At 37.1% G+C, this 13,101-nt stretch overlaps 1 protein-coding gene across 1 annotated transcript in view; it reads right to left on the reverse strand.

Moving 5' to 3' along the window:
• RP1 (RP1 axonemal microtubule associated) overlaps window positions 1-13,101 on the reverse strand; it is a 595,469-nt gene that overhangs the window by 524,882 nt on the left and 57,486 nt on the right. The window contains exon 3 of the mRNA XM_040433131.1: window positions 12,196-12,367. Within this exon, the coding sequence (XP_040289065.1) occupies window positions 12,196-12,367 (172 nt within the window). The remainder of the gene's footprint in view (window positions 1-12,195; window positions 12,368-13,101) is intronic.

Below are 13,101 nucleotides of genomic sequence, written 5' to 3' on the forward strand. Positions count from 1 at the left end.
AGAAAATTACAAAAAAACAGTCTATAAATGGTGACTTGGTTCCAATCTAAAGGGCATCTGAATTATTTACATTACTAGCATGTTCTGTTTGCTTTTAGGATCAGTTTAAATTTGCTTTTGGATGTTTTATGTATAAAAATGCAGGATATTATTATTCTCATCATTTCTCATGCATGTAAGGTCTTGAAACAACTTGCTGGTGTGAATATCTTTGTACAAATTAATTATTCTGGCAATTGAATTTGCTATATTTGGATATAGTTCTGATAAACAGTCAGTTCTTTTCTTTAAGTTGATGAAGGCGTTTAACCTCTTGAAATCCTCATTGTGATCATCATCATCAAAGAAAATATTCTCAGTGGCACAGCAGTTATTAACAGGACCTTTCATCTTGTATTGTATATTGTTATTCTCATCTCTAATTGCACAATTGTTTAACAAGGCAGTGTCTAAGGTGTTTGTGGACCACAAAAGATTCTCTATATCATTCCGACTGCAGTAGGCAAACCCTCTATTCCCTTCATCCACAGGAATAATTATTGCACTTAGGATTGGACAGTGCTGACCACAGATGACATGAAGCTTGTCCAGTGAATCCTGTTCTTTAATTTGTCCTCGGGACACACTAGCAGTATCAGGAGATTGATTCTTTCTAGTCTTCTCAACATCAGAATAAGGTAAGGGATGGACTTTATTATTAGACACATGGAAATCTACTGTGGCAAAGGATGGCAAACTTGCACTTATTCCACTGCATTTCTCTAACGATTCTAATGAAACAGAGTCATGTGTTTTGCTTTTAACTAAAGCACCAGATGATTTGGGCCTGACTTTTGACCTCGTACTTAAGCTATCACAAAAGGGTTCTGAATCACTGCCATGGGGCATGTTGAAATAATTACAGGTGTAATGCAGAGGTTTAGCCATATCTTCAATTTCTGAAGAAGACATTTCAGCCATTGGTTGACTTACTTTGCAAGCAGAATGCATATATGGAACTTCATCACTAGTATTGTCAAGTAAAGTGTCACCAGATGTTGTATCAAGATTGCCATACATTCCAGTTGCTTCAGGTGGTGACCTCCTTAGCAAATGGTTCTCCTTTAGCAACCACCGCCCTTTATCTATGAGTACTCCATTGTTTGTACTCATGTGTCTGTGAGAACATGACTCCATATGACTATCCTTATGCTTGCGTGATTTATTACTCTGGGAAGACCCTGGTTTCTTGCAAATTAAACCATCATCTTCATCAGCGGCATCCAGCAGTGGTAGAAAGACACTCTTTAAGCTTCTTGATTTACTCTCTTTTGTGCTTTTATTACTTGGACTAGATATTGACCTTGATATGGTTTCCTTAGATGCACATTGTTGTTCTTGACTGCTGAATGTCAAATACTCATTGTTTTCATTATTTGGGCACGTGTTGCATTGTGAATTGTTGCAAGAGGATATCTTGGTTGGAATTTTAGAAGGATGAACTTTAGAATCTGCTTTGCCATAAAGTCTCTCAATTGCTCGCTTTACACGTCCTGTTTTGAAAGGCTTCTCATGTATCTGATCCTCCCCACTCTCTGTCATAAGTTCACTAGATGCTCTAACGTTATCACCAAAACTTTCTTCACTCTCTTGTCTGTAATCTGACCAATCAGAAGAAATTGGACTTTGCAAACACTTTTGTTCACAATTTTGAGAAGAATATCTTTTTTGCTCCATTTCTTGCACCATCATTTTTACTCTTGAAATGTTGGGGGAAGAAACAGGGTTTGTTGGCACAGTGTGATGAACATTATAATTGGACATCAATGAAGGTAAATAGCTTGGTGACAGATCGAATGGATGTTCCTCAAACTTATGGTTATTATTTGGTATTTGTTCTACTCTTTCTAGAAAAGCAGCTGCATTTTGCAATGTGTGTTGATATCCTGAGAGGCTATGTTCTTCCAACCTTTTATCATTTTCATTTTGACTGTATTCACCAGAGAGCTCTCTGTAAGGTTGAGTTGCAAAAAACCGAAAGTCATCTATGTCATCAATCAGAACTTCACTTTTCAATGCATCAGATGTTTCCCATGTTTCCTTAATACTTAAAAGGTTATGATTATATTCACTAATATATTCAGTAGTACTTTCTGTACTATTTGGTTGAATTAATGGGAATTTGTGGATAGGTGTTGGTTCTCTTACACATGGTACACTTGTCAGTGATCTCATTGCTGACTCTTGTAAATGTAGAACAATAGTCTTCAAGTCATCTGCTTTTTCTGTTACAGCTATTTTTTTCAAAGACTGAAGCAGTGTAAGTATTGCTGAACTGTTGTTAGACTCATTGGGTACATTTTCTACACTATGGGACATGTTCTGCTTTATATGTAACACTATCAACCAAGCTAGCAGAATCAGAGATGATGAAGACTCTGGTCTGGATGGAGAATTTGGAAGACTAAAAGACTTTTCCAATCTTCTAGTTTTAGGCATTGAAATGTTTTTGGGGGACATTCCAAATTGTTCTGCTAATATTTCCTCCATGAAACCACATTTTATATACTGTGAGTTATTATTTTCCACCTGAACTGCAGCATCAATACTTGCTTTTTTTAGGGGCTCATAGCCTGTCATACCCATAGTTACCGCCTCACTTTTACTAACTTCAGGAAAGGCATGGCATCCAAAATCATTAAACTGTTGTGCAAATAATTCTGCCAAATGTTTACTTTTTTCCATTAATGATGAGACATCTTCATCAAAAGGCTGGACTTGTTGGACAGGTATCTCTTTTTCGCTACTTAAACCTGTATACTCAATGTGATCTCCTTCACATCCAGGTTTGTTGTGGCACTGGAAACCATTAGCATTTCCACATATTTCACCCTTTACTGTATTCTTGATTTCTACATATGGCGGAGTACATGAGCCATTATTAAAACTGACAGAATTTGTAATGTCATCTTCTAACTTGGTAGACAAAAGGGGTTGAAGAACAGGAAAGGTAAGATTTGGAAATATATTCATTAACCAGCTTTGAACATAGCTTTCAAGTGCATTCTGGAGAATAGGAGAGTTACTTGTTTCCGAAACTACGCTATCTGAACCATTTGTGGTTTTACTTTCATTTGCTATACTACTTTTTTTCTTCTTTGGGCTTTTTTGCTTCTTTGATGTTTTGTTTGATCTTTTAGATCTTGTATTATTTTTAGGCATTATTTCTTCTGGCACAGGTTTGCTTTCTGCTAAAGAACACTGTTTTTCAGGATTGTCATAAATTACTGTTTCATTTGAGGTCATGGTGTTGCTATAGTAGTCTGCTGTGTTTTTTCTGGAAATAAGCTCAACAACATTACATTTCTTGTCTTCTCCATCTTCAGTGTTTTGATTACTATTATGTATAACTTCATTATTTGTTTTCAGAGATCTTGGTTTCACTTTTGCCATTTGCTTATTGCCCTTTAATTTTCGAGGTGTACTTAATTCAGATTCATTTGGACATGGATGAATGTGAGAAGAAAATATATTTTCAAACATAATATTTTTTGCTGTAACGCTTGCTTCTCCACAGGATATTCCCTGTTCTACTTGAGGAGAATCCACACAGGCTGTATCATATTTTTGAATATTGGTCTGTAAATGTTTTCTTGGATTATTCAGATTCTTCCTATTTTTTTTCTTTGGTCCCAAAAATGATGTGGTAGAATGGTTATTATTGCTAATACCAGTGTCATTTTCAGAACTCTTTTCAGATTTCTCTGAGGAAATGGTTGATGTGTAGTCTATTGTGCTAAGAACATCCTTTGAAAACCTTCCATTGGGAACATCCACAATTTGTTCTACTTCATTTTCTCGAGTTATCATATCCAAACATTGTCCATGACTAAATTTAATATTTGTGTGTTTTATTTCCTCTTGTAATTTAGATTGCTCAGAGACAGCAATTGAGGTACTCATAGACCTCTTGATTTCTTTAAATTTAAATTGCTCTTGATAGAACTTTTGTTTTCCTGCCGAATGTGGTCTGTCTATCTTAGATGTTCCTGTAAAGGCCATATAATTACTTTTTTCACATTTCCTCAGCCCTTTTTCATACATTGTATTCTTGTGTAACAGCTCCATGTGATTTGTCTCTAATACCCCAAAGTTTTCTTCATTTGATTGATCTATTTCATTTTGTTTCAGGCTAGCTTCTCTTGACTTGGAATCAGCATTTACAGTCAATGCCAGTTCCTGTTTACTACACTTATCCTCTGACTCATTTCCATGTGCATTAGTTCTATTTTCAATTTCATGGAAAACGGATATTTGTGTCATAGTTTCCTGGAGGGTATCCTCCGATGCCCTTCTGACTGATAACTTTCTCTCTTGACCTTTTCTAATCCCTGGTGTTGGAGGCCGGTAGAAAGTAGACTTCTCCGTTCTTGTGGAAGATGTTCTACATTTGTTAGTATTAATATCATTATCTTGTAGCTGATTGGTGAGTTTTTCAATATGACTATGCTGTTTAATTTCCATTCTCTTTATGCCTTCATCACTGGATTTGCAGTTTATGCTACTTGCCCTTATAGGAGAAGTTGTAGCACTTATTGCTTTAACTTCTGGATTTAATGTTTTCATGTTATGAGAAAGTTCAGCTCGACTTACTGTAGTCGACCAATTAATTGTTTCATCCTCTGTTATTTTGAAGCAAACCTTCATCTCTACGGTCATAGTGCCATCAGAATTAAGATGAACAGTTTTTTCAATGTTGTCCCCGGGAGAAATTACTGGAAGTTCTTCTCCAGATTGTGGCCACTGTTGTGTCAGATGTATTTCATTGTCAGGAATATGGGAAAAATCTACAAAATTATCATCAGTAGTACAAACATTGGATGATTCATGAATATGCTCTTGATGATTAGGACTTGTGAAAAGAGATTCATTAGCTTTCACTTGTAATGTTTAAATAAAATCCATGAAGGCAAGAATAGATGAGTAGTTAAATGAGGAGTAGAGTATGTATTTCCAGGTGAAGACAGTGTGTAGAAGCAGGCAGGAAAGGAAAAGAAAAAAGAAAAAAAATGAGAATCAGGTTAAGTGAAACAAAGTATAAATAAGTCTAATTAAAAGAGAACTGCATGGAGAAAATATGCTCATGCTAAAGATTCTACTGTCATTACTGAGAAATTGAAGACATAATAATGATAACAAGCAAAAAGATATTTCATACTATATAAATTTATGGTATCAGAAATGTTAAAGATATGTTAATATATAAAAAAATGGAGCAATCATAAAATCATATGATTATGATATATACTATATAGACTGTACCACATGGCTAATATTTTCTTGCAGTAACTTAAGCTGCAGCTCAGAAGCATAACTTGAAGCTCCTGGACCCCACTTACCATGTGCCATTTATAATCTGTTGTTGTCCTATGTGTCCAAGGGACCTTTGGAGCTCCTCAGGCACCGGTACCTGGGGGTGACTGCAACTTCTACACTAGCTATAATTGCATCCCTCCTGCAGTTGTCCTGGATTTGTCTATATATCTTATTGAGCAGCTGCTGATGGATTTTCATTAGACATTCTGCCCTTGTCCAGCCCTTTTAAAAGACAGGATTTAGCAGCTGATTGGTAAATCACATGACATCACTATTTTCAGCTACATTGCATCTGATAGACTAGAGTCCAACTCCAGCCTTTAGACTCATTCAGACACAAGTTAACCCTTTAGACTCATTCACTGCAGAGTAATGTTATGAGAATAATTGCCATGAGAACTTCCTCAAGGATATGTGTGATTTAATGTTTACTGCACCTTTGGCTGCTGTCATCCTGTTTTCTGACTTACCTTTGTATCTCCCTGGTCATTTTGTAGGTCTGCCATTAGTGTGCCTACAGTAATTGCCCACTAGTAAGGGCCCCTAGAAGCAAACTCCGTCCAGCCTCACGGGGGGACTCTGGCACCCTTAGTTTCTTACTATCCTGAGTGGTTTTGGAAGACGGGTAGCAGTTTGGGCGTTCACTAGCTGTGGTCCAGAAGGTGACCTTTGAACTCCCTACCAGTTCTACTAAGTGCTGAAGACACCTGTATGTAACATACAGAGGCTTACATCCTCCCTCTTGCCGCTACCCCAGTACATGTGCTCTATCACTACCCATCACCCATCCATTTTGACTTGTTAACCACAGGCATTTTCAATGCATAGTAGGACACTGAAGACAGACTCTCCTTAACAATGCTCCATTACAACTTTGCTTAGAAGAATCTTTGCACCCTGTTTTCTAGTACAAATAAATAACTTTCCTTATTGAAGTATATTACAAAAATGTTTAACATCCCTGTCCCTAAACTATATTAAAATAAACTGAAACAACAGTTACACTTAAAGTGAAAGCGGTGTATGTAGGATAAAATAGAAAATGTTCATGGCTGGTGGCACTGGATAGTCTGGGGGGAATTCAGTAGGATGCAGTATTGTGAGAAATTAAGCCTGCTGAAAGGGAGTGTAGCTGAACCAGGTATTAGGAGAGTTTTTTTTATGGATAAGGTTCTAGGATTAGTTAGGTACATTGGGGTAGATTTATTATTAAGTTGAAGTCCCAAAGTGGGACAAAAAAAAAAGTGAAAAAAAGAAAGTCCCCCCCCCAAAAAAATTTTTAAGTTTCAAGTAAAAAAAAAAAAAAGTAATTTTTCCGCAAATAAAGTTAAAAAAAAAGTGTAAAAAAATAGGGAAAAAAAGAAAAGTAGACATATTAGGTATCGCCGCATCCATATCGACTGGCTCTATAAACATATCACATGACCTAACCGCTCAGATGAACACACAAATAAACAATTTTTTTGTCACCTTACATCACTAAAAGTACAACACCAAGCGATCAAAAAGGCGTATGCCCGCCAAAATAGTACCAATCTAACCGTCACCTTATCCCGCAAAAATGAGCTCCTACCTAAGCCAATCGCCCAAAAAAGAAAAAATCTATGGCTCAGAATATGGAGACACTAAAACATCATTTTTTTGGGTTTTAAAAATGCTGTTATTGTGTAAAAAAAAGTATACATATTAGGTATCACCGCGTCTGTAAGAACCTGCTCTAAAAAAATATCACATTACCTAACCCCTCAGATGAACACCGTAAAAAAAATAATATGAAAACTGTGTAAAAAAAAAGCAATTTTTTGTCACCTTACATCACAAAAAGTGTAATAGCAAGTGATCAAAAAGTCATATGCACCCCAAAATAGTGCCAATCAAACCGTCATCTCATCCCGCAAAAATCATACCCTACTTAAGATAATCGCCCAAAAACTGAAAAGACTATGGCTCTCAGAATATGGAGACACTAAAATATGATTTTTTTTTTGTTTCAAAAATGATATTATTGTGTAAAACTTAAATAAATAAAAAAAAGTAGATATATTAGGTATCGCCGCATCCATAATAGCCTGCTCTATAAGAATATTACATGACCTAACCCGTCAGGTAAATACCGTAAAAAGATAAAAATAAGAATGGTGTAAAAAAAGCAATTTTTTGTCATCTTACATCACAAGAAGTGTAATAGCAAGCGATCAAAAAGTCATCCGCACCCCAAAATAGTGCCAATCAAACAGTCATCTCATCCCGCAAAAATCTTACCCTACCTAAGATAATCGCCCAAAAACTGAAAAAACTATGGCTCTCAGACTATGGAGACACTAAAACATGATTTTTTTTGTTTCAAAAATGAAATCATTGTGTCAAACTTACGTAAATAAAAAAAGTAGACATATTAGGTATCACCACGTCCGTAATAACCTGCCCTTTAAAAATATCACATGACCCAACCCCTCAGCTAAATACCATAAAAAATAAAAACGTTGTAAAAAAGCCATATTTTTTGTCACCTTACATCACAAAAAGTGTAATGGCAAGCAATCAAAAAGCCATATGCACCCTATAATAGTACCAATCAAACCGTCATCTCATCCCGAAAAAAATGAGCCCCTACACAAGACAGTCGCCCAATAAATAAATAAAACTACGGCTTTCAGAATGTGGAGACACAAAAAAATCAGTTTTTTCAATAATGCTTGGTTATGTAAAACTAAAACAAACAACCAAAAAAGTAGTCATATTTGGTATTATCACGTCCGTGACAACCTGCTCTATAAAAATACCACATGATCTAACCTGTCAGATGAATGTTGTAAATAACTAAAAATAAAAACGGTGCCAAAACAGCTATTTCTTGTTACCTTGCCTCACAAAAAGTGTAATATAGAGCAGCCAAAAATCATATGTACCCTAAAATAGTACCAGTAAAACTGCCACCTTATCCAGTAGTGTCCAAAATGGGGTAAAGTTTTTGGAGTTTCTACTCTAGGGGTGCATCAGGGGGGCTTCAAATGGGACATGGTGTCAAAAAACCAGTCCAGCAAAATCTGCCTTCCAAAAACCGTATGGCGTTCCTTTGCCTCTGCGCAATGCCGTGTGCCCGTACAGCAGTTTATGACCACATATGGGGTGTTTCTGTAAACTACAGAATAAGGGCCATAAATATTGAGTTTTGTTTTGCTGTTAACCCTTGCTTTGTAACTGAAAAAAATTTATTAAAATGGAAAATCTGCCAAAAAAGTGAAATTCTGAAATTTCATCTCTATTTTCTATTATTCTTGTGGAACACCTAAATGGTTAACAAAGTTTGTAAAATCAGTGTTTTATACCTTGAGGGGTCTAGTTTCTAAAATGGCATAACTTTTTTGGAGTTTCTACTCTAGGGGTGCATCAGGGGGTCTTCAAATTTGACATGGCAGCTTAAAATTATCCCAGTGAAATCTGCTTTCCAAAAAACCATATGGCGTTCCTTTCCTTCTGCGCAATGCCGTGTGCCCGTACAGCAGTTTACAACCACATATGGGGTTTTTCTGTAAAGTACAGAATCAGGGCCATAAATCTTGAGTTTTGTTTGGCTGTTAACCCTTGCTTTGTAACTTGAAAAAATGGATTAAAATGGAATATCTGCCAAAAAAGTGAAATTCTGAAATTTCATCTCTATTTTCCATTAATTCTTGTGGAACACCTAAAGGGTTAACAAAGTTTGTAAAATTTGTTTTGTATACCTTGAGGGGTGTAGTTTTTAAAATGGGGTCACTTTTTTGGAGTTTCTACTCTAGGGGCGCATCAGGGGGGCTTCAAATGGGATATGGTGTCAAAAAAACAGTCCAGCAAAATCTGCCTTCCAAAAACCGTATGGCATTCCTTTCCTTCTGCGCCCTGCCGTGTGCCCGTACAGCAGTTTATGACCACATATGGGGTGTTTCTGTAAACTACAGAATCAGGGCCATAAATATGGAGTTTTGTTTGGCTATTAACCCTTGCTTTGTAACTGGAAAAAATTGATTCAGGTGGGAAATCTGCCACAAATGTGAAATTTTTAAAATGTATCTCTATTTTCCATTAATTCTTGTGGAACACCTAAAGGGTTAACAAAGTTTCTAAAATCAGTTTTGAATACTTTGAGAGGTGTAGTTTGTAAAATTGGGTAATTTTTTGGGTGGTTTCGATTATGTAAGCCTCACAATGTGACTTCAGACCGGAACTGGTCCTGGAAAAGTGGGTTTTAGAAATTTTCTGAAAAATTGTAAGATTTGCTTCTAAACTTCTAAGCCTTCTAACGTCCCCAAAAAATAAAATGGCATTCACAAAATGATCCAAACATGAAGTAGACATATGGGGAATGTTAAGTAATAACTATTTTTAGAGGTATTACTATCTATTATAAAAGTATGAAATTGAAATTTGGAAATTTGCAAATTTTTCCACATTTTTGGTAAATTTGGAATTTTTTTATAAATAAAAATACATTTTTTTTACTCAATTTTACCACTGTCATGAAGTACAATACGTGACGAGAAAACAGTTTCAGAATGGCCTGGATAAGTAAAAGCGTTATCACCACGCAAAAAGTTATCACCACGCAAAGTGACACATGTCAGATTTGCAAAAAATGGCCGGGTCTTTAAGGTGAAATATGGCAGGGTCCTTAAGGGGTTAGAGGGATACTAAACCCTGAAAAAATATAAATAATAACAAATACAGTTAATTCATAGTGCGCGCACAGTTATGTCTACAAAGTACTCTCCAAACTGATGCCTTAAGCAAACAAAGAACTTTTTCCTTCCCCCAGTCCTCTTTAGTATTCATCTACAGAACATCTAGATACGTGTGTATGACGTTACGCACATACATATGCATCCAACAGGAAGTTCTGGAGAGAGGCAGGGCTTAAATGGATTGTACAGTTTTCCCATACTGATGACCTATTCTCTAGGAAGGTCTTCTATATCAGATAGGCAGTGGTCTGCATACTCGCTGATCAGCTGTTTGAAGAGACCATGGTGCTCATATGAGTGCTACATTCACTTCACTGTTCACCTGCTAGCAGTCATTGCAGTGGTGGAGCAGTGTAATTAAACCTGATCCATCCCATTCACCAGCTGTAATTAACCTGCAGCACCACTAGATGGTGGTGCTGCACAGTGGCCATGCTCACTGTGTACACAAAAGTTATCCAGATTAAACCCAGCCACCTCCTTCTAAACTTCTAGGCTCACATGCACTAGCATCAGAAGGGGAAAGGGAAGGAGAGTGGATGCAACAACGCACTGCATGTCTACAGTATTTTTCATAGTCTGCATCTGTGATATCTTAGGAAACAAAAGAAAATAAAAGAAAGTTTTGTCAGTTGTTCTTTTTTCTTTGTTTGGATTTTGGGTTTAGTGGCCCTTTAAATAATTTGTTGCATCTTGTGCTGTCCATACACCACAAACTGAAATCTACACAAGCTATGAGCTGGCCTAGATTTAGTTATGCCATTTATGCCAATTTACTTAATGTAAATGTGTCTGGCTGATGAAGACTTCCGCTAAGCCTCAGCCACTTTTACAGAATGTGCAGTTTTTTAGTTTTTTTTCTTTGCAAAAAATATTAATTATGCAAAGAATTGTGATTAGAGCATTACTACATGTGTCCTACTGAGTTCGAGCCTTGTGTTTATATTTAGTAGAGAAAGTTTTGGAGAATTAGATTCGGCTGCTTCGCTGAATTTTACAAAAAAATCGCTTTGTGCCGAATTACTTGTATGTAGCGGATGCAATGACAGGAAGCTGCAATAGTGCCACTCCCCATAATTGTACCGCTCAGATGACTCTTTCATCCATGATTGCGGCATCTGAGAGTAACAGTACAGTGTAAAATTAACAGAATTTTTTTTTATCATACTTACCACCTCCATTTGCTCGCCATTATCTTGCTTGAAGTTCTTGCGCAAAATCTCGCATGGCCTGAGATGACGTCGTCATGCATGGGATTTCGGACGAGATCTTCAATCAATATGGCGGCTCCCGATCCATCGCGAGCAAATGGAGCAGGTAAGTATGATTTATTTTTATTTTTTTTACACTATTTCAGATTAAATCGATTTGCTACCACAAAGCACAAGGAAATTCGGCTTCGCGGCGAATCAAATTTATCCTGGAATGCTGATCGAATTCCACTAAACCTAAAAATAATATATCTTTCTATATGAGTGTATAAAGTGATTTTGCACAGAACAAGGCTTTCATTGGTGCCTGTGGTTTGAGCATTCAGCATATCCATAAAGAAATGATAGATGCAACATACGTGTTTTAGAGTTACATATTTCTTTTGGACACATCCTAGTAGGCTTTACATGCCTTACAACATAAAAATATTGTGATATTGTAGAAGTTTAGTTGTCGTGTCAGATAACTGTAGCTGAGCTCCGATTCACTTAAATGGGAGCTGTGCTGCAGTATCCCAACATGGCCACTACATTTTGAATGGCGCTGTCTGCTTCCTTCTCCATTCGAAGTTCTAGTTCCACCACCAGAGGTTGAATGGAACAGCTGATTGGTGGTGGTGTTGGACCCTCACCGACCAGATATCAATGTCAGGAGCCTGGAAAATCCTTTAAGTAACAAGTGGACTCTTCTGCAGTGACAAACTCAGCTATGCTACAGTACCTCTACATTGTTGTAGCAGTTTACCTGACAGTTTCTTGGTACGCTTTCAATCTGATAACAGAGACGTACTCGGCTATGTATAATTGCCAAAGAGCCAGTTCATCTGATCTGATTAGGTGAGTGATGTCAAACAGTAAATGAGAATTGATAGTGAATGGTTAGGGAGGTTTGCTAGATTTATTTTACTCACGGCTTTTCATTTCTTGCTTTGATCTTGATTTAGGAAATACGCGATGGGATATCCCAGGTAATTTAGCAGGTAGAAATTCCCTCTCAGATTCATAATTTCCTGGCTTAAAAGGTTCCCGTCCAGCTGCAACTATTGTACCAGAACTCAGCAGGAGAGCATGGGTGCTAAGAATCTGAAGATTAAAGCCCAAAAAGTAGTCTTGTTAGAAAAGTGAGCAGAAGTCTAGAATCATTACAGCTTATAAACCATGATGGATGACTAACAAGAATCTCTTATGCTGAACCTTCTACCATATCTGCAGACATGTCATAGAGCTGGAGGAGCTGGGCAGATTGATATATACAGTGTAGTGAGAAATTAGTTATTATTACTTGTCATTTATTGATTTAAATTGACCCTCAACTTCAAGAAAAAAAAATTCACATTAACTGGGGAACGAACAGAACACTTACCTGGTGCCCTCCTCCAGCTGCAGATCACTCGATTCCCAAGACCCTCTTCTGTCATCCAAGATGGCTTCACCCCGTCTCAGACTGCCTGATAAACAAGGTGTGTTTGGTAGCCTAGGACACTTTTTGCTGCCCTAGTATTGGCCAGCACTGCTCACATGAACAGGACTGGCAAACCCATGAGGCGGGCTGGACAAGTAGGAAGTGTCTTGGGCCATTGGTGGGAACATATACTAAGACTGGCATTACAAAATTCAGTCTTAGTGTAAAGTCTGTCAACGCAGAATGCACCAAATTTATTAAGGGGCACAAGCCTCACATTTCCAGGTAGTCTATGCTCCAAAATTTGAAATCTATAGCTCATAGCTGGCGTAGGTTTGATCTATTATTTACACCAGTCTCTGGAATAAATAATAGTAAATAAGGTGGGCCGCAGGAGTTCATGTCCCCTCCCGTT

This window comes from Bufo bufo, chromosome 5 (genome assembly GCF_905171765.1).
Source record: "Bufo bufo chromosome 5, aBufBuf1.1, whole genome shotgun sequence".
NCBI classification, from domain to species: domain Eukaryota; kingdom Metazoa; phylum Chordata; class Amphibia; order Anura; family Bufonidae; genus Bufo; species Bufo bufo.